General features: G+C 44.4%; 2 protein-coding genes across 3 annotated transcripts in view; one reads left to right on the top strand and one right to left on the bottom strand.

The window, feature by feature from the left end:
* The window catches only part of LOC139565669 (uncharacterized), a 26305-nt gene extending 9345 nt beyond the window's left edge, over window positions 1-16960 (top strand). The window contains exons 3-10 of the mRNA XM_071386161.1: window positions 10143-10308; window positions 10747-11310; window positions 11750-11902; window positions 13931-14032; window positions 14785-14943; window positions 15058-15260; window positions 15401-15496; window positions 15992-16960. Of these exons, the coding sequence (XP_071242262.1) occupies window positions 10143-10308; window positions 10747-11310; window positions 11750-11902; window positions 13931-14032; window positions 14785-14943; window positions 15058-15260; window positions 15401-15496; window positions 15992-16162 (1614 nt within the window). The 3' untranslated portion in view covers window positions 16163-16960. The remainder of the gene's footprint in view (window positions 1-10142; window positions 10309-10746; window positions 11311-11749; window positions 11903-13930; window positions 14033-14784; window positions 14944-15057; window positions 15261-15400; window positions 15497-15991) is intronic.
* Window positions 16493-20087, bottom strand: LOC139565670 (myb/SANT-like DNA-binding domain-containing protein 4). Of its 2 annotated transcripts, XM_071386162.1 has the most exons (4): window positions 19745-20087; window positions 19388-19481; window positions 19162-19249; window positions 16493-17846 (listed from the first exon to the last, which is right to left on the bottom strand). In XM_071386162.1, the coding sequence occupies exons 1-4, from the start codon at window positions 19845-19847 to the stop codon at window positions 17232-17234; spliced, it is 900 nt and encodes a 299-aa protein (XP_071242263.1). In that variant the 5' UTR covers window positions 19848-20087; the 3' UTR covers window positions 16493-17231. The 2 variants fall into 2 exon arrangements, with proteins under 2 accessions (XP_071242263.1, XP_071242264.1); XM_071386163.1 differs by lacking the exon at window positions 19388-19481 and having other exon boundaries at window positions 19745-19915.

Here is a 20087-nt window from a genome sequence, read left to right as displayed (position 1 = left end):
TTTGGTCAGGTAGCGGCTCCCATTACCTCACTGCTGAAGGGGGGACCGGTACGTTTGCAGTGGTTGGCTGAGGCGGACTGGGCCTTTGGTCACCTGAGGGCTCTGTTTACCTCGGCTCCCATGCTGGCCCATCCGGATCCCTCTTTGGCATTCATAGTGGAGGTGGACGTGTCCGAGTCTGGGATAGGAGCCGTGCTCTCTCAGCGCTCAGGTACGCCACCGAAGCTCCACCCCTGTGCCTTCTTCTCGAGGAAGCTCAGCCCGGCGGAGCGAAACTATGACGTGGCGGACCGGGAGCTGTTGGCTGTCGTCAAGGCTTTGAAGGCGTGGAGACATTGGCTTGAGGGGGTTAAACAACCTTTTCTCATCTGGACTGACCACCGCAATCTGGAGTACATCCGGGGCGGCGAGGAGACTGAACCCTCGCCAGGCAAGGTGGGCCATGTTTTTCACCCGTTTTGTTTTCACCCTTTCTTACAGATCAGGTTCCCAGAACTGTAAGGCAGATGCACTGTCCCGGCTGTAGGACACAGAGGAGCGGCCCATGGATCCCACCCCCATACTCCCGGTCTCCTGCCTGGTGGCGCCGGTAGTGTGGGAGCTGGACGCGGACATTGAGCAGGCGTTGCGTGCAGAGCCCGCTCCCCTCCAGTGTCCCGCTGGGCGTCTGTATGTTCCGTCTGCTGTCCATGACCGGCTGATCTTTTGGGCCCACACCAAACACCCTCCTCTGGTCATCCAGGCATCGGTCAGACGGTGCGCTGTCTAAGTGGGAAGTACTGGTGGCCCACTTTGGCTAAGGACGTGAGGGTGTATGTTTCCTCCTGCTCGGTGTGCGCCCAGTATAAGCCTCCTAGGCACCTATAAGCCTCCTTACCTCCTAGGTAAATGAGAATTTGTTCTTAACTGACTTGCCTAGTAAAATAAATGTTAACTAAAAATAAAATAAATAAATACAGCTGCAGGGTTCAAGCCTTTCAACTCACATGCATACAATGTATTCATAAAGGGCTGGGGAAGGGATACAATTAGGATAGGAATGTAGCTAGATTAGACATGGAACTAGTATGGCAAGTATGGGTCAAAGTAAATGAGTGGCGTTGCTGTTTGTGAGAGGTCTTAGTACCTTCTACAGTAGCCTGTAGATACTGATGGCCTATGTGGCAAAGGATATTATAGCCCTTGTTGTTAAGTTCATTTCTAACCCATATTTGGCCCAGGTCTGACATCGGCATGCTAAAATGGGCCAAACTGCTCTGTGCTAGCCAGAACCAAAATGGTTTCAAGTGGGCCAGAGGGTTCTGTCGGACATTAAACAATCTGAACAATAAAAAGCACCCAAATAAGTCCAAAATGGAGGAAAGAGGAGAGTGAGCAGAGAGAGCGATGCCCATGCCAAAAGTAGCCTTCAACGGCCCAAGTTGGATGTGTTGCAACTAGCCTGCAATGCCGGTTTGGACAGAGAACACTAAAACAGCCCATTTCAGCAAATGTTCCAGTTTATTTTCTTTTGTAACAAAGACACGATGCCAAAACGATGTCAGGCTGGCATGAGGCTAAACAGCGGGATCAGATTTTCGACTAGTTCCCCTTGAGCCAAACATTTAAACTGAACCCGATGTGGTATGCCACCATCCAAGTCAGTCCCACAATCCAATGCACATTTGGCTATTATGACATGAGGGATCTGTGTACAAAACAATGTTGTAGTCTTTCATTAGTCTGCTGGTTTATCAATGTGCAATCTCAGAGATTGTTCTAATGGCTCAGTTTGATGGAGGAAGGTGATGTTAATGCATAGAGTGTGTGTGTGTGTGTGTGTGTGTGTGTGTGTGTGTGTGTGTGTGTGTGTGTGTGTGTGTGTGTGTGTGTGTGTGTGTGTGTGTGTGTGTGTGTGTGTGTGTGTGTGTGTGTGTGTGTGTGTGTGTGTGTGTGTGTGTGTGTGTGTGTGTGTGTGTGTGTGTGTGTTGTTTTGGATAATCACATCTGTTAAATTACCACATTTTATTTCAAGCAATTACAGCTAATTACATCTCATTTACATTGTCCCAATTCAAACTCTTCTTCTCAGTATAAACAGGACAGATGGAGTATAGTGCATGTAATCCAAAAGTCTTGGAATGATTCAGGGGAAAGAGAAACTGATACAGGAGAAAACAAACCCTTGACAATAGTGTAGATAGAAGACAGGAAAAACTCCAGCAGTTCCCTTCAGACCTTCTCTTCAGTGGTGTGAGCTGGGGAAAATATATTCTAGATCGCTCTCACATGATTAACATTTTCAGTGAGATTATAGAATATTTGTTAGTGTGTGGCAGCGCTTACCCTTGATACAGTAGGCTACTGAAGGGTGAGAGGGCAGATTTAGGAATAAGGATGTAGAGTGGGAAAGGGGATTATGCAGACTGGAAGGAGTCCTCCCTCACCAAGTCAGAGGAGACTCAATGATGATCTCTGCTTTGTCTTTCCAGCTCTCTATTGCCTTTCTTTATTCTGCAGCTCCTCTGACCCTAACCCTAAGAAGCGTCAAACTTTTCTCCTGTAAACTGTAATCCAAGGCCAGAGTTACTGATCTGGTGCATTTAAAGCTCTTTGCAGACACTCCTAGAACAGAAGCTGACTTGGTTTAGAGCACTGTAAAGTATGTGTCTGTTGTGAAAAGGTCACAGGTCACATTGCATCAGCAACATGCAAATAGAAGCTTGTAATGCTCTCTTTGGTCTATTTAAATGGTACCTCTAAGCAGCTTCAGAATAGCAGCTTTAGAGATGGTGCTAGGGGCCACTCCTGGAAAACAAGTGAAGTTATGTAGTAAAAATCCGTAGCTTTATTCTGTTTATACCTGATTGTCATTAGCCTCTAGTGGTGTCCTTAAAGATGTTAATACCAGACCTGGGTCAAATACAGCCAGGTATGGAAAAGACTTTCAAATACTTGAGCTGCACTTCATTTAGTTTTCCCGTTACAATAGAACCATTAGAATAATCCCAAAAGTTCAAATTTCAAGTTAAATCAAGCTCATCTCAAATTTTACTTTTTAAATATTTTAGCGAAGTCTGATCTATACTGCAATTCCATGTAAGATCCACAAAAGTTTTTTTTTTTTTAAATACAATCATTGCATATGCATTTTATTTATTATATCATAATACATGACAACTTTGCCATTGTTTCGGCTATTTCTCAAATTAAAGTCTGTGGTGTTGCTTTGAAAACAAACAGACGTGTACCTCTGATCGCTCAGGTGACATATGACCTTGTGATTGGCAGTTGCTGCATGTGGACAGGGATTAGTGTTTTTATCAACTTATAGGTCACGCATGCTGAACCCGGGTCATCTGGGTACCTGTTTATGGAATTAATAGGTTTAAATGAATGTCTAGAATATTCCACCCTGAAACCATATAATTGTATGAAATTGACTAGAATCATAAAGTTATAATTAATGATGTGTGTAGTTTTAGTCAGTAAAACAATATGTCTCTACAGTATCTTAAACACAGACTGTCTGTGCAAGATTCAGTGCCGACCTTGGCTAGGGGCCACTAAGAGATTTGGGAAAGGACAGGGAGTGATTCTCACGGTCCCTAATCTTTGTCGGCTGGGTAGCCAGACAGTATGTGCGTAGGATACCTACTGTTTGTGTGCAAAGGTATGTGCGTATGAATTCTGTTTGTGTGCAAATGTATGTGCGTATGAATTCTGTTTGTGTGCAAGAGTATGTGCGTAAGGAGCTAGTATAAAATGAATGGTTTTGTACAACTAACCAGGGCTCTCGTAAATAAACTTTCTGACTATCGTAGCTGGGCCTCCGTCTGTTTTCATTTCAACCAGTTTCTTATAAATTCTGGGTTACAGACTGAGTAGTTAATTGAAGTTCAGTTTATGAACATTGAGAACATAATTCTCGTAACCACCAGTCCCTATTAGCCCACTTAGCTAAAGCCTAAACGTGAGCCAAGTGTTTAAGTCCTTCGTCACATGTAACTAGGTCACCAAACTTTATAGCAGAAAGCCTTTCAATGGACAACATATTGTAAACAAGCGCTCTGAATTTTTTTTTGATCTTACATAGATATTGCATTTCTTACCATTAGAATGCATTAACTTGATGTCTTACCAAGGTAAATTATTTTAGTGCACTGGCAGGATTGAAACAAGTCTGAATTATCTTGTATTTCCTGGGGAAGCAAAATCAACAACAAAAAAGTAAATGCATTTTCTGGGTGAGTGAAAGAAACTCAAAACAAGTCATGTTTACTTCCTTATCTCAATACAACAGAAAAATCTACGTAAGATTGACATGTTTTGCAGTGTGGCTGCAATGTATCTTGTGTTATCATGAAGCCATCATTGAGAGAAGTTGGCTTTTGTAGAGAGGGGCAGTGGGCCCTGAGAAAGAGATGGAATGTATGCAACCAGATGTAAATGTGTGTACAGTCCCATATGCCTGCCATTGAACCCATACAGTGTGTTCGGAAAGTAATCAGACCCCTTGACTTTTTCCACATTTTGTTACGTTACGGCCTTATTCTAAAATGGATTAAATTGTTAACTTATTAATTTTGTAATTTTTTTAATCACATTTACATAAGTATTCAGACCCTTTACTCAATACTTTGTTGAAGCACCTTTGTCAGCGATTACAGCCTCGGGTCTTCGGTATGACGCTACAAGCTTGGCACACCTGTATTTGGGTAGTTTCTCCCATTCTTCTCTGAAGATCCTCTCAAGCTCTGTCAGGTTGGATGGGGAGCGACGCTGCACAGCTATTTTCAGGTCTCTCCAGAGATGTTCGATCGGGTTCAAGTCCGGGCTTTGGCTGGGCCACTCAAGGACATTCAGAGACTTGTTCCGAAGCCACTCCTGCATTGTCTTGGCTGTGTGCTTGGGGTTGTTGTCCTGTTGGAAGGTGAAACCATACGTCTGTCTGAGGTCCTGAGCGCTCTGGAGCAGGTTTTCATCAAGGATCTCTCTATACTTTGCTCCATTGATCTTACCCTCAATCCTGACTAGTCTTCCAGTCCCTGACGCTGAAAAACATCCCCACAGCATGATGCTGCCACCACCATGTTTCAACGTAGGGATGGTGCCAGGTTTCCTCCAGAAATTATGCTTGGCATTCAGGCCAAATAGTTCATTCTTGGTTTTATCAGACCAGAGAATCTTGTTTCTCATGGTCTGAGAGTCTTTAGGTGCCTTTTGACAAACTCCAAGTGGGCGGTCATATGCCTTTTACTGAGAAGTGGCTTCCGTCTGGCCACTCTACCATAAAGGCCTGATTGGTGGAGTGTTACAGAGATGCTTGTTCTCCCATCTCCACAGAGGAACTCTGGAGTTCTGTCAGAGTGACCATCGGATTCTTGGTCACCTACCTGACCAAGGCCCTTCTCCCCCGATTGCTCAGTGTGGCCAGCTCTAGGGAGAGTCTTGGTGGTTCCAAACTTCTCCCATTTAAGAATGATGAAGGCCACTGTGTTCTTGGGGACCTTCAATGCTGCAGACATTTTTTGGTACCCTTCCAAGATCTGTGCCTCAACACAATGCAGTCTCTGAGCTCTATGGACAATTCCTTCGACCTCATGGTTTGGTTTTTGCTATGACATGCACTGTCAACTGTGGGACCTTGTATAGACAGGTGTGTGCCTTTCCAAATCATGTCCAATCGATTGAATTGACCACAGGTGGACTCCAATCAAGTTGTAGAAACATCTCAAAGGATGATCAAAGGAAACAGGATGCACCTGATCTCAATTTCGAGTCTCATAGCAAAGGGTCTGAATAGTTATGTAAATAAGGTATTTTCTGTTTTATTTTTATTATACATTTGCTAAAAATTCCACACCAAAAAAAGCTTTTTCATTATGGGATATTGTGTATAGATTGATGAGAAACAAAATATTGAATACATTTTAGAATAAGGCTGTAACGTAACAAAATGTGAAACAACGGAAGGGGTACGAATACTTCCCGAATGCACCGTATTTGTTTAAATTTCTTGTTTATATGTCAAGAAGCACTTTCCAACATACCACTTGACCCCTATGTGCATGGAGTACCAATACACATATTCTAAAGTTATTCATTCCATTTGCCGGTTTTGGGTTCCATTGTATATCTTCTTGGTCCTAAACAAGCCTGATATTGTCTGACAACTAGAAGACTCCTAGACAAACCCATTTAGCCGCTTCCTGCACATTGTTTTAACTTACTGGTTTTATCTGTGAAAATAAACTACATTCAAATGGGTGATCATATGTGGTATACACTCTGACAATGACCTAACATATAAACCATTCTGTGAGGCTGGGACTTTGTGGTAAATGGGATTCCTTGGTTGGTTTCGTGACGTGTTTTAGGGTGTCACAGCTTGGTTTGGAAGAGTGATGGTATTATGCATAGATCTCTCTAAGGTTGTGAAGTTTCTAAAGAGATGCATTGGTGAGATAGACCAGAAAATAATGTTTGTGAGTGAGCAAGAGTGATCTGTATGCCTCAAATCAGCTCCTCTATTTCACATTATGGAACTTCAAAACTCTCTCTCTGCACATTTTGTATTCCCACGTTGTTTCCCAGAGTTGTTTTTTTTGGGGTAGCCAAGCTTTCGCCTCTCGTTTCCCCCGAGTTTTTATGTTTGCTTTTTGGGGGAGGAGGAGGGGCATCAGCAGCAAGCAAACTAACTCTGTGCAAGACTACTCAAAGGCCTACCTTGTTGTCTCATAAACTCTGCCACTGCCAAACTCTCAAGACGTGCATTTTCAATTTCATACTCGTTCTACGTGGCTACGTTTACAAACGTCCCCATTTTACTGTACATGCCTTTCCTTGCATCTAAATGTGTATCTACTTTTAAGAATTTCATTATACAACACTTTGTGGTGAGTTTCCTTTAGGTAAGTCTCAGGCTACCTCAGGTTAGGAATCTGCCTGACTTGGAGTGAAAGTCGATGGACAGCTTCTCTCAACATTGGTTGAGAGAAGTGGAGTGAAATATGCATTTTTGCAGCTACCATGTGTCTCTTGGTTCCACAAGGACCATTCCCTCTTTTGGAAGATAGAATCAGCCCATGGGTGTAAGAGTCAAATATTACCTTTTGCACATTGTGGGGTTTCAGCGCCCCTGTGTGGCTAATAATAGAACTGCATGGCATTACTCTAGTGGTTTGCTGAATAGCAAGGACAATGACGGCAGGTACCCTTTGAAGTGACTATCACATTCTTAACATTAGTTGAGAGTAGATATTTCTTTATTGTCTGATTTTCAGATATTTGCTTTACGTGCAAGAAAATGCACTGTGGTTGGGTGGCATAGGCCAGACATAACATCAAACAAACAAACAAGAATGACAGTTCTCGCCCCTCCCTTCCACATTACATAACATAGGAACATGTAGCTGTGTTGGAAGTTTTGCATTATGTTAATCTGTTTAGGAGGTGAGATGTATGGCTTAAAGCACAGTAGATAGATGCAGTTGCAGTTGATATCATAACTGGTATTAAAACAATGAGTGCGTCGTGCTTTGCTGTGAGGCACTATCAGAACATACTATGGGGGCCCTCTTACAGCCAAAGACCGCCTCTGGAAAGTGTGCCATTAGGATTTCAAAATGTCCTCTTGACATTGCATATTTCGGCCATCTGTTTGGTAGATTTGAATCAAAATGCTTCGACCTTCTGACACACACACGACCCTCATTGGGTTCTGAGGAGTGTGAGAACATGGAGAGGTGAAAGGTCAACAGGATAAGATGTGACTGAGTTTAGGAGATTTTCTTTAGATGTAGGCTTACATCTACTGTTTATTTGCTTTCTAAACAAACCAAACACCGGCTGTGGTCATCATTCCACATGAAACACACAAACTGCTCATAAATGGCATAATTCCTCTTTACAATTTGTCATAGTCAATTTCAACTGGGTCAGGTTTGACATGTTTCCAACATTTTCACACTGTAGCCATTCTAACTTCTCCATTTGCAACGGATTCTTTCATTTTTCGGTTTGTATGTACTGTCTGAATGTGACCCCTATGAGTATATTCTGTCACTTGAACCAGGAAGTGATTGTCACAGAGCATCCTACCAAGACATCACTGCCATAGGTAAGCCTACTGTGCAGGTTATACAGTCCCCAAGTTGAAGACCCACAACAGTCAGTTAAAGGGGAAGTTCGGAATTTTACAAGTTGTCGAATGGTTCGTCACACTGAAAAGGTCTTTTTTTTACAACCATGGATTACGGATTCCCCTGGTCCATAGACTAGTTTCAGGGTGAGGAGGTTTCTTACATTAAATTGTAAAATACTGAACTTACCTTTAATGAAAATTATGTTTCATTTTTAGAGGATGTTCCTATTGTATAGTGACGAAATGTTTGTTTGTGCCATAACTGTGATGTTTGAACTGATGCTCACTATCCTGTTAATTTTGACCAAACATTTTACAGTTATGTTTACAAACCAACAGACCATGGAGAATGTGGTAACAGTAAAAAATATGTAATAAAATATCTGTAAAACAGGGTGAGAATAGTCTTGTTTCCTTGGTTGGAAGGTGGAGTTTCCCCACTAAAACCCTTTCTGTTGTGCCTTTACCCAGATTGCACTTGTATTCTTCTCTCATCTCAGTTTGTGGTCCGAAATTGTACCCAGACATTTGTATCCACATTTTCCAATTCCTGGCTGGGATTTTTGGGGGGAGGGCAACCCTTGAGGGTCTTCCTAAAATCAATATTCATGTCCTCAATTTTTTTCAACATTCACCTGCAGATATGAAGCAAAACACCAAGTCTTCCACTACTTGGCCATTACCAGTGTTATGATCATTTAGGAGGTTTATCATGACTGAGTCATCTGCATACACAATGATGTGTCTCCGTTCCTGGTTGCTTCTCCAGTCATCTGTATATAAATGGTAGAGGTGAAACAGCATAGCCCTGAGGTGCCCCTGTTAAGCTACACCTGTGAATGACTGATACTATAACTGTCTCTGGATCTTCTATTCTCTCTGAATGGTAGAAGTCAGGATGTCTAGAAGTCCTCATATCCCTGGTCCTTTTCCTGGGCACTCTTTAGCTACTCGTGTTGTATCCAAATATTTCATTCTTGTTTGGTCGCTGTTAAGCTTTATTGCCTATTGAGCATGGTCATACATAACGTTGTCCTGTGACATAAATTGGGTACTGATGAGATGATTACTGGTATTGAACTCAAAATCAGTGCTTCACACTCTGCACGGCTGGACCCAAAAGACGTAGAGCTTCCGGTCCATGAGCGACAGTTGGCTTTTGAAGCCTCCGGTTACTCAGTAAGTGAGGCTACTGCTCTCTGGTGGTCTCTGGCGCTCTCTGGTGGTCTCTGGCGCTCTCTGGTGGTCTCTGGCGGTCTCTGGCTGTCTCTGGCGCTCTCTGGTGGTCTCTGGCGCTCTCTGGTGGTCTCTGGCGCTCTCTGGTGATCTCTGGCAGTCTCTGGTGGTCTCTGGCGCTCTCTGGTGGTCTCGGGCGCTTTCTGGTGGTCTCTGGTGGTCTCTGGTAATCTCTGGCGCTCTCTGGTGGTCTCTGGCGCTCTCTGGTGGTCTCTGGCGCTCTCTGGTAATCTCTGGTGGTCTCTGGCGCTTTCTGGCGCTCTCTAGTGGTCTCTGGTGGTCTCTGGCGCTCTCTGGTGGTCTCTGGCGCTCTCTGGTGGTCTCTGGTGGTCTCTGGCGCTCTCTGGTGGCGCACCTCCTACATTAGCATTGACTCCCTCTGTTGCTGTCTTTCCCACAGATAGAGATTGGCACACTGGCCCCTCTGGCGCTCTCTGGTGGTCTCTGGCGCTCTCTGGTGGTCTCTGGCGCTCTCTGGTGATCTCTGGCAGTTTCTGGTGGTCTCTGGCGCTCTCTGGTTGTCTCGGGCGCTTTCTGGTGGTCTCTGGTGGTCTCTGGTGGTCTCTGGTAATCTCTGGCGCTCTCTGGTGGTCTCTGGCGCTCTCTGGTAATCTCTGGTGGTCTCTGGCGCTTTCTGGCGCTCTCTAGTGGTCTCTGGTGGTCTCTGGCGCTCTCTGGTGGTCTCTGGCGCTCTCTGGTGGTCTCTGGTGGTCTCTGGCGCTCTCTGGTGGCGCACCTCCTACATTAGCATTGACTCCCTCTGTCGCTGTCTTTCCCACAGATAGAGATTGGCACACTGGCCCCACCAAATTATAACTACCCTGGCCCTGGGGGCCCTGCATCACTGGAGGAGGAAGAGGAGGAGGAGGAGTTGCCCCTAAGACCCCAGCTCATCCCCCAAGGCTCAGGGGGGTCTGGGGTACTCATGGGCCCCGACGCACAGGGAGGTCTGTATACACACATACACACACCCACAGCACATACACCGTGTCACCTCACACTATGAGCCCATACACACAGGGAGGTCTGTATACACACACCCACAGCACATACACCGTGTCACCTCACACTATGAGCCCATACACACAGGGAGTTGAAGGTATGTGTCCAGTACTGACAGTGATACATAACACACAACCTTTCCTCTTAACGCCTACCCATGCAAATCGACCCCTTTTTACAATCATCCTTCATCATTTCCAAATGCATGAGTTCCATTTAACTGTCTGACATTAGTTAAATGTGTGGTACTCAACCATAAATCTCATTAACTTTGTAATGTCACCTAATCATCATTGTAAACATGACTCACTAGCCCTAAACTGAATCATGGTCCACTGTACTCTAACCTGTCTCTTCTAACACCTAATCTTGTCTCTAACAAGAGGAGGAGCTGCGCCTGAGTCCCATTGACATTCTTCATATCTCCGGGGACTTTGGGGGTTCTACGGGTTCTGGAGGTTCCGGTGGCTCTGGGGTTTCCGGAAGTTCTGGGGGTTCCGGAGACCTTTTGGCTTCTGGTTCTGGGGACCTTTTGGCTTCTGGAGGCTCAGGGGGTTCCAGGGAAATTGGTTCAGCAGGTTCTGGGGATCTTGGTTCTGGGGGTTCCAGGGTCCTTGGTTCCGGAGACTCTGGGGGTTCCGGGGACCTTGGATCCGGAGGCTCTGTGGGTTCCGGAGACCTTGGATCCAGACACTCTGTGGGTTCCGGGGACCTTGGATCCGGAAGCTCTGTGGGGTCCGGGGACCTTGGTTCTAGAGGATCTGGGGGTTCTGGGGACCTTGGTTCTGGAGGCTCTGGGGGTTCCGGGGATCTTGGTTCCCTGGGCTCTGGAGGTTCTGTCACCCTCCTAGGCTCAGGGGGTTCCAGGGACATATTGGGTTCCAGTACTGGGGGTTCCGGAGGTTCTGGAGGTTCCGGGGACTCAGGAATAATAATTATATCTGGAGGTCAGTACCTATACTTATACAGACTACACTGTAGAAGTATACAGATAGTTGGTTGGGCCTATAGTGGGCTTGTGAACCTAGTACAGTTCCAAGCACTGATTGATACGTTAAGACTATATGGGATTTCATTGCATTTCTAAATTTGCCTTTTCATTTAACTGCTTTGTGCTGGTTAAATGTGGATTGATAATGCTTTCTTGTGATTTGCTACTTTTCGTCATTGTAAACCCTGTGTCATTGTAAACGTCACTCATTGTCCTACCATTGTCATTGCATTACTTACCATAAGTTTCTAATCATTGTCAACCTAACCCACTGTCAAACCATGTTTGAGAATGATTGATTGATTGTCTGATTGAATGATTGTTGATTGACAGTCCATCCCATCCCATGAGAAGCACTAACCTGTCTCCTAACCCCTCCCCTTGGCTCTAATAAGAGGAGGAGCTGCTCCTCATTCCTGACACTACCCCCCAGGAGGCATCGGGTGCTTCTGGGGAATCCGGGGCCTCTGGCACCTCAGGGGTCTCAGGGCCTGGGAGCTCCGACTCTGGTGGGTCAGAGGTCATATTAATCCCTGACCCTGAAGAAGGTCAGTACCACCAAATAAAGACAATAAGAAAGCAGATCTCTATGGTATCAACCCATTGTATCATATGTGTAAGGATAACAGGGGTAAAGGTCCCAAAAACTTTGAGCAGAAAGCATGCTCTGCTGCCATGTCCGTATTTGGACAGCTTTTCAAAGGATTTGTGGTTGACAAGTATGAATAATCTCACATTCCAGCTAAGAACACTGTTCCAATGGACCTACAGTTGAAGTCGGAAGTTTACATACACCTTAGCCAAATATATTTAAACTCAGTTTTTCACAACTCCTGACATTTAATCCTAGTAAAAATTCCCTGTCTTAGGTCAGTTAAGATCACCACTTTATTTTAAGATTGTGAAATTTCAGAATAATAGTAGAAATTTATTTATTTCAGCTTTTATTTCTTTCATCACATTCCCATTGGATCAGAAGTTTACATACACTCAATTAGTATTTGGTAGCATTGCCTTTAAATTGTTTAACTTTGGTCAAACATTTTGGGTAGCCTTCCACAAGCTTCTCACAATAAATTGGGTGAATTTTGGCCCATTCCTCCTGACAGACCTGGTGGAACTGAGTCAGGTTTGTAGGCCTCCTTGCTCGCACACGCTTATTCAGTTCGGCACACACATTTTCTATAGGATTGAGGTCAGGGCTTTGTGATGGCCACTCCAATACCTTGACTTTGTTGTCCTTAAGCCATTTTGCCACAACTTTGTAAGTATGCTTTGGGTCATTGTCCATTTGGAAGACCCATTTGCGACCAAGCTTTAACTTCCTGACTGATGTCTTGAGATGTTGCTTCAATATATCCACATAATTTTCCTTTCTCATGATGCCATCTATTTTGTGAAGTGCACCAGTCCCTCCTTCAGCAAAGCACCCTCACAACATTATGCTGCCACCCCCGTGCTTTACTGTTGGGATGATGTTCTTCGTCTTGCAAGCCTCCCTCTTTTTCCTCCAAACATAACGATGGTCATTATGGCCAAAGAGTTCTATTTTTGTTTCATCAGACCAGAGGACATTTCTCCAAAAAGTATGATCTTTGTCCCCATGTGCAGTTGCAAACTGTAGTCTGGCTTTTTTATGGCAGTTTTGGAGCAGTGGCTTCTTCCTTGCTGAGCGGCCTTTCAGGTTATGTCGATATAGGACTCGTTTTACTGTGGATATAGATACTTTTGTACCTGTTTCCTCCAGCATCCTCACAAGGTCCTTTGCTGTTGTTCTGGGATTGATTTGCACTTTTCGCACCAAAGTACGTTCATCTCTAGGAGACAGAAAGCGTCTCCTTCCTGAGCGGTATGACGGCTGCGTGGTCCCATGGTGTTTATACTTGCGTACTATTGTTTGTACAGATGAATGTGGTACCTTCAGGCATTTGGATATTGCTCCCAGATGAACCAGACTTGTGGAGGTCTACAATTTTTTTCTGAGGTCTTGGCAGATTTCTTTAGATTTCCCCATGATGTCAAGCAAAGAGGCACTGAGTTTGAAGGTAGGCCTTGAAATACATCCACAGGTACACATCCAATTGACTCAAATGATGTCAACTAGCCTATCAGAAGCTTCTAAAGCCATGACATAATTTTCTGGAATTTTCCAAGCCGTTTAAAGGCACAGTCAACTTAGTGAATGTAAACTTCTGACCCACTGGCATTGAGATACAGTGAAATAATCTGTCTGTAAACAATTGTTGGAAAAATGAATTGTGTCATGCACAAAGTAATGTCCTAACCGACTTGCCAAAACTATAGTTTGTTAACAAGACATTTGTGGAGTGGTTGAAAAACAAGTTTTTCAACATATATCAACATAACATCATTTGAATAACTCTCAAAATCCATTCCCAAGATTCCATTTAACTATTACCTAATTGAATCAGTTAAATGTGTCATAAACAACGACAACAACATAACTCCCTTGCTATTTGTGACTTCTCACCGTGGCAAACAGCACTTGTTGTCGTGTCACTGTCCATGCTGTTTCCAACCTGTCTCTTTAATAACTCATCTCTATCTCTAACAAGAGGAGGAACTGCTCCTGACTACTCCGGAAACCCCTCAGGAGTCTGGAGGTACAGTAGGCTCAGGGGGCTCTGGGTTGCCAGAGGTTGACTTGGACATTAAAGGTCAGTATCCAGCACAAACACTAACTATTCAATCAAAACCTGTAACCAGGCTTCTGGGGTTATAGGGTCTATTCTACTTCACTATACAGTATATGGGGTCTATCACATTCCCATATTGAAACCTATTTTCTCATATCTTTATACGAGTTGTCTCTTCCATTTCACCCCAGAAACCCTGGTTTTGATTGAATAGGGTTATTAAATCTTATATTTATGTGCATCCTGTTAAAACTGATCACAAACTGGGTTGAAGCCATATGTATCTGTAATGTCCGTTACACGACTTATGTCTTGTCCTTACCTGTCACAAACACTATCATGTGTCTGTCTGTATCATGTGTTTACTATCAAGTTGCTCTACGATATGAGTCTGTAACATATGTTATCGTCATCTTCTCCTAACGTCTGTGTTATAACCTGTCCCGAACACCGTTAACACAATATGTCTAACATTGGTAATGCACTACACCTCAACCATAGCACCTCAGCAACAACCCTCATAATGTGCACACCTTTGTCACATCAAAAGCTGCGTCCAATCCAGACTTGACAACATTTCTTGATGCAAGAGGTAAAACAAACAAATCATATCAACACTGAGTACACGTCTCCACCATTCTACAAACCCATTGTTACTGCATCGAAGGCTGGTGGCCTAAACTTCATCACACAACATCTCAGACCTAGCAACTGTTCTCTCAAATGTATTGCCTACCTCCATCTTACTTCCTTGTCCTGTCTGTCTGTCCCAGGTATGCCTACCTGCTTGCTGTGCACCTGTCTGGGTGGTTCTGTCTACTGTGATGATGTGAAGCTGACGAGCGTGCCGCCTCTCCCCAAAGAGACCACTCACTTCTACGCCCGCTACAACCACATCACCAAGATCAACAAGGGCGACTTTGCTCAGATGAGTAGGTGTCACATGTTAAAGGCACAGCCCGCTAGATTTCCTGCTGTTCAATGGCTGTTTCAATTAATGAAACCACGTGGAACAGTCTGAGTACTTTACCGTCTCTCTCTTGCAGACAAGCTGAAGAGGATCGACTTGACCGCCAACGAGATTGCATCCATCGCTGATGATGCGTTCTCCGGCCTGCCCGTGCTGGAGGAGCTGGTGCTCCGTGAGAACGGCGTGTCACAGCTGCCTGCCCTTCCGCCCGTGATGACCCTCATCGACGCCAGCCACAACAACATTGGCGCCACAGGCATCCACAAAGAGGCTTTCAAGGTATGTAGGTCTGACAAGGATTACAAACAATTGATTTCCTTTTGTGAGTGCTGGGATGAAACAAAAACAGGGATGTATTGAGAGACTGTCTGGCATAAATGACTCCACTCTAAATGTAAACAATGTTGTGTTTTGTTTAGGACATGACAGGTCTGCTGTACCTGTACCTAACAGACAACCACATCGACCACATCCCTGTGCCCCTACCGGACAGCCTGCGCTCTCTGCACCTACAGGTACCTGCACTTCTGCCTCTTTACTGTTCTCTTGTAGGTGATGTGGGAACTATAGGATTACCCCATACTGTACACTGGTGGTGACTTGAGGGATTTTTGCTCAACTGACCACCGTGTCCCCTCTTTCTGCAAGCGGTTTCAAAACATTCTGGACAATTCTCTGCCACCAATTCTCTGCCATTCAGTTATTAGGGCAAATTATTGTATATTTAAACTGTACTTTTCTCCAGCACTCTGGCAGACCTGTGCAGAATCTCAAGGCCCATGAATTAATTTTTATTTTACTAGGCAAGTCAGTCAATGACGGTCTAGGAACAGTGGGTTAACTGCTTTGTTCAGGGGCAGAACGACAGATTTTTACCTTGTCAGCTCAGGGATTCGATCTTTCATTTCGGTTACAAGTCCAACGCTCTATCCACTAGGTGGTGGTTAGAGCACCATAATGAATGTGTTGTTTCGCAGTGTTTTCTTAGACTTCAATGCCTTGTTTTCCAGCGCAACAACATTCAGATGATACACGAGGACACGTTCTGCAACCTGAAAGACTTCAACTACATCAGGAACGCACTGGAGGACATTCGCCTGGACGGCAACCCCATCAACCTCAGCAGGACCCCACAGGCCTATGTGTGTCTGCCCCGCGTCCCCATCGGAGCCCACATCTAACCACACACTGATCAATACACACACATCTTTACACAGCTCAACTCATTGTCAACGAGACATATGTACATACCATACACACTTACCTACTGGACAGATCCTAAAAGTTGTCCAGTCTCAGTTCAATTGCAATCTGCACATACAGTAAACACCGGAACACAGTATCTACCAATCTTGCCTAAAATTAAGTCTGATCAGTTGTTGATCGCATACATAACACACAGTGAGCGAGATGGTGTGTATCTCTCATTCCTACACACACACAAATACACACCAGATAATTTTGTCAAAAGCCAAACTGTTCAGCAACTTGAAGCAAACAAAAAGACAATGAAAATGTGACATTTTATTGATCCAACAAACATTGTTTAATGTCTGTTCACGACAACCAGTAATATTGTTTAAATATGTTTTTGTAAAGGGGAAAAAATTATATTACAGAAATCTAACACTATTTAAAAAAAACAATTATACTAACAAACGAATTGAAGCTTACTGGAACGCTAATTTGAATATCAATGCAATAAAAGCAATTAAACAAGCATTTGTAAAGTCTGTACTGTAATATAAAAATATATTCTGAAGTCACTTTTTTTTACATGAACTGCAATATTTGGCATATTACATTTCAAAGTTCTTGTTATGACCACAATAGCCTATATCAATAAAGATCAAGACTATTGTATGACTGGGGAGGGGTTTCTGTTGGGTGTGGATGGGGTTAACAAGAGGAAACAGCCTGCTATTGTGTGCTTTGTATGGAAATACCACAATTGAATAAAGTTGTTTTGATGACCTCAATGGCTTAACATTTTAATTGAAAATTGACCGGTAAGGTGTGTAACTGCAAACTGATTTTGAAATGAACTGATTGAGTACAACTGTTTAGGCAGTTAATGTTCAAATACTTCTAGCCCAGATAACAATAGGCATACAGGCATCTCTGAACAGTAATACAAAAAGGATTTGTAATTGAAAACTTTGTACATTCATAGAAAATAAAACCAATACAAATGATATCCAATTACTTTCCAATTGAATAGTCTAGTGTAAACAAAAATGTAATTGTTCTTCACATACGTTCAACCAACTTTTCAAACATCTTGAGGAATCTCTCGGTTCTTTCCAACGACCCAACGACCCTCTGTCCTCCTGTTTTACAGCTTTGTCCTTCCGCACCGTTCTCCTCCGCTGCTCTACCCTCCGCCAGTAGAACTCTGTCTCTGTCCACAGCCAGCCTATCCCTGGCCACCTGCGCTTTCTCCTTCTCTATCAGCCCCCTCTCCCTCTCCACCGCTGCCTTCTCCCTCTCCAGTTGGGCACGCTCCCGGTCCAGGTTGGCCATCTCTCGTTCCAGCCCTGCTTGCTCTCTCTCCAGTGCCATCCGCTCTCTCCCCATCACCTCTCGCTCGCCCTCCAATGCCGCCCGTTCGGTCTCCAGGGTCGCCCTCTCGGTGTCCATCTCATCCAGGTCGCAGTGCATCCCCATCACCCCTATTCCGCCTATCATGGATCTCTTCCTGGGCCGGGCGTCAGGGAGAAAATCACTGTCGCTAGTGCCCGGGGGGAGTGGGCCGATGATGGGGGCTGAGCCTGCCAGACGCCCCTCCATTGCGTCACTCATCAGATCGTACCAACGCCAACTGTGGGGGAACACCTGCACCCCTGGGGGAGGGTACTTCAGCTCCTGTCCCCAAAAGAAGGATAAACAGTATTAGTAGGTAGTCAGATATGAAGGATTTGTCTCTAGGGCAGGGTTATTTAGAACTTTACAAGGATGCCAATTAAAGGGTCAAATTCAGAGGTTTCCATCCTGAGGTACATACTCCTTCAAATTAGCAGATTCTGCCATTTCAGCCATACGTGTTGCTGACGTGTATAAAATCAAGCACACAGCCATGCAATCGCCATAGACAAACATTGGCAGTAGAATGGCCTTACTTAAGAGCTCAGTGATTTTCAACGTGGCACCGTCATAGGATGCCACCTTCCCAACAAGTCAGTTCGTCAACTTTCTGCCCTAGTCAAATGTAAGTGCTGCTACAGTGAAGTGGAAACATAGGAGCAACAACGGCTCAGCCGCGAAGTGGTAGGCCACACAAGCTCAGAACAGGACCGTCGAGTGCTGAAACACGTATGACGTAAAAATCGCCTATCCTCAGTTGTGACACTCACTACAGAGTTCCAAAATGCCTCTGGATGCAATGTCAGCACAAGAACTGTTTGTCGGGAGTTTCATGAAATGGGTTTCCATTGCAGAGCAGCCGCACACAAGCCTAAGGTCACCATGTGCAATGTCAAACGTCGGCTGTAGTTGTGTAAAGCTTGCAGCCATTGGACTCTGGAGCAGTGGAAATGCGTTCTCTGGAGAGATTAATCCCGCTTCACCATCTGGCAGGCAGACGGACAGAGAACGCATCCTGCCCCAATGCATAGTTCCAACTGTAAAGTTTGGTGGAGAAGGAATAATGGTCTGGGCTGTTTTTTATGGTTCGGGCTTGGCCTCTTAATTCCAGTGAAAGGAAATCTTAACACTACAGAATACAATAACATTCTAGATGATTCTGTGCTTCTAGGTTTGTGGCAACAGTTTAGGGAAGGCCCTTTCCTGTTTCAGCATGACAATGCCCCCATGCACAAAGCAAGGTCCATACAGAAATAGTTTGTTTAGATCGGTGTGGAAGAACTTGACTGGCCTGCACAGAGCCCTGACCTCAACCCCATCAAACACCTTTGGGATGAATTGGAATGCAGACTGCAAGCCAGGCCTAATCGGCCAACATCTGTGCCCACCATCACTAATGCTCGTGGCTGAATGGAAGCAAGTCCCCACAGAAATGTTCCAACATCTAGTGAAGAGCCTTCCCAGAAGAGTGGAGGCTGTTATAGCAGCAAAGGGGGACCAACTCCATATTAATGCCCATGATTTTGGAATGAGATGTTTGACAAGCAGGTGTCCACATACTTTTGGATATGTAGTGTATGTAGGATGCAATTGCTACCTTGTATCTCTTCTTCAGATTTTCCCATTTTTTCATTGCCTGACTGGCAGTCATCTTCCCCTGCAAGCCCATGTGTTTGAGGATGGCCCTGCAACAAAAAGGTACACAATGATAATTTCGATTTCAAAAACATACACATTGACTCGTCTCAATGACAGGTAAAATGAAAAAAACGTATCTAACAAAACGTGTACTGGGAGGATCTCGGGTAAGTATCTGAACTCACCTCCAGGCCAGTCGAGAGGCATTTCTCCTCCCCGTAAACATGTAGCGATTTGATACGCGCAATTTCACAAAGTCCATTGTTTCATATTCAGACACTGAAATAAATAAATATGTTTTAAATCACTACATATACAATGTAATTCAAATTAAATAACATTCACATTTTGACTAATAGGACAAATGTGGATCGCGCCGTCTGATGCCTACGCACGCATCTGTTCGAACAAGTATTCGAGACAAGGCGCCATGATGTCCCCTTTGTAGGTAGCGTTACCTAGCTTGCTTGCTAACTAGCTCGGAGTTCCTTACTTCATTTGTAGTCCGAAATAAACATATAAAGGATAAATTGACTACTTACATTTGTATGTGTATTCTGAATTCACTTTCTTTTTACTTTTCTTTTTTGCATTATTAGAGTATAGCGGTAGCGTGTGTTCGATGTTTTCCATTGTAGCATCCATGTTAGCTAGCACAGCGAAGGGACCACAACGGAGTGCACTTCGTCTCTTCCGCCCTTCGTCTCTTCTTCTTCGTGTTGGTTTCCGGCCGCAGACTAGTCGCTTATAGGCATGTTGCTTCCATCCACAGTTCAGACTGCGCACACGCACCACATACTACCATTCCTCACCTCACATTCGCAAGTGCCACTGCCTACAACAGAACGTTTTATTACTAAAGCTGTAAGATATCCAGCGGGTCAC

Source organism: Salvelinus alpinus, chromosome 37, assembly GCF_045679555.1.
Source record: "Salvelinus alpinus chromosome 37, SLU_Salpinus.1, whole genome shotgun sequence".
Classification (NCBI taxonomy): Eukaryota; Metazoa; Chordata; class Actinopteri; order Salmoniformes; family Salmonidae; genus Salvelinus; species Salvelinus alpinus.
Note: the sequence above shows the minus strand (reverse complement) of the source record. Positions and strands in the feature narration are given on the sequence as shown.

What these genes read in the sequence shown, in the direction of transcription:
- LOC139565670 (XM_071386162.1), bottom strand. Translation starts at nt 19,847, where the DNA reads ATGGATGCTACAATGGAAAACATCGAACACACGCTACCGCTATACTCT. An exon ending in TTCAGAATACACATACAAAT is followed by an intron (nt 19,482 to 19,744) that starts GTAAGTAGTCAA and finishes TATTTATTTCAG; the next exon opens with TGTCTGAATATGAAACAATG. An exon ending in ATCTGAAGAAGAGATACAAG is followed by an intron (nt 17,847 to 19,161) that starts GTAGCAATTGCA and finishes TTTTGGGGACAG; the next exon opens with GAGCTGAAGTACCCTCCCCC.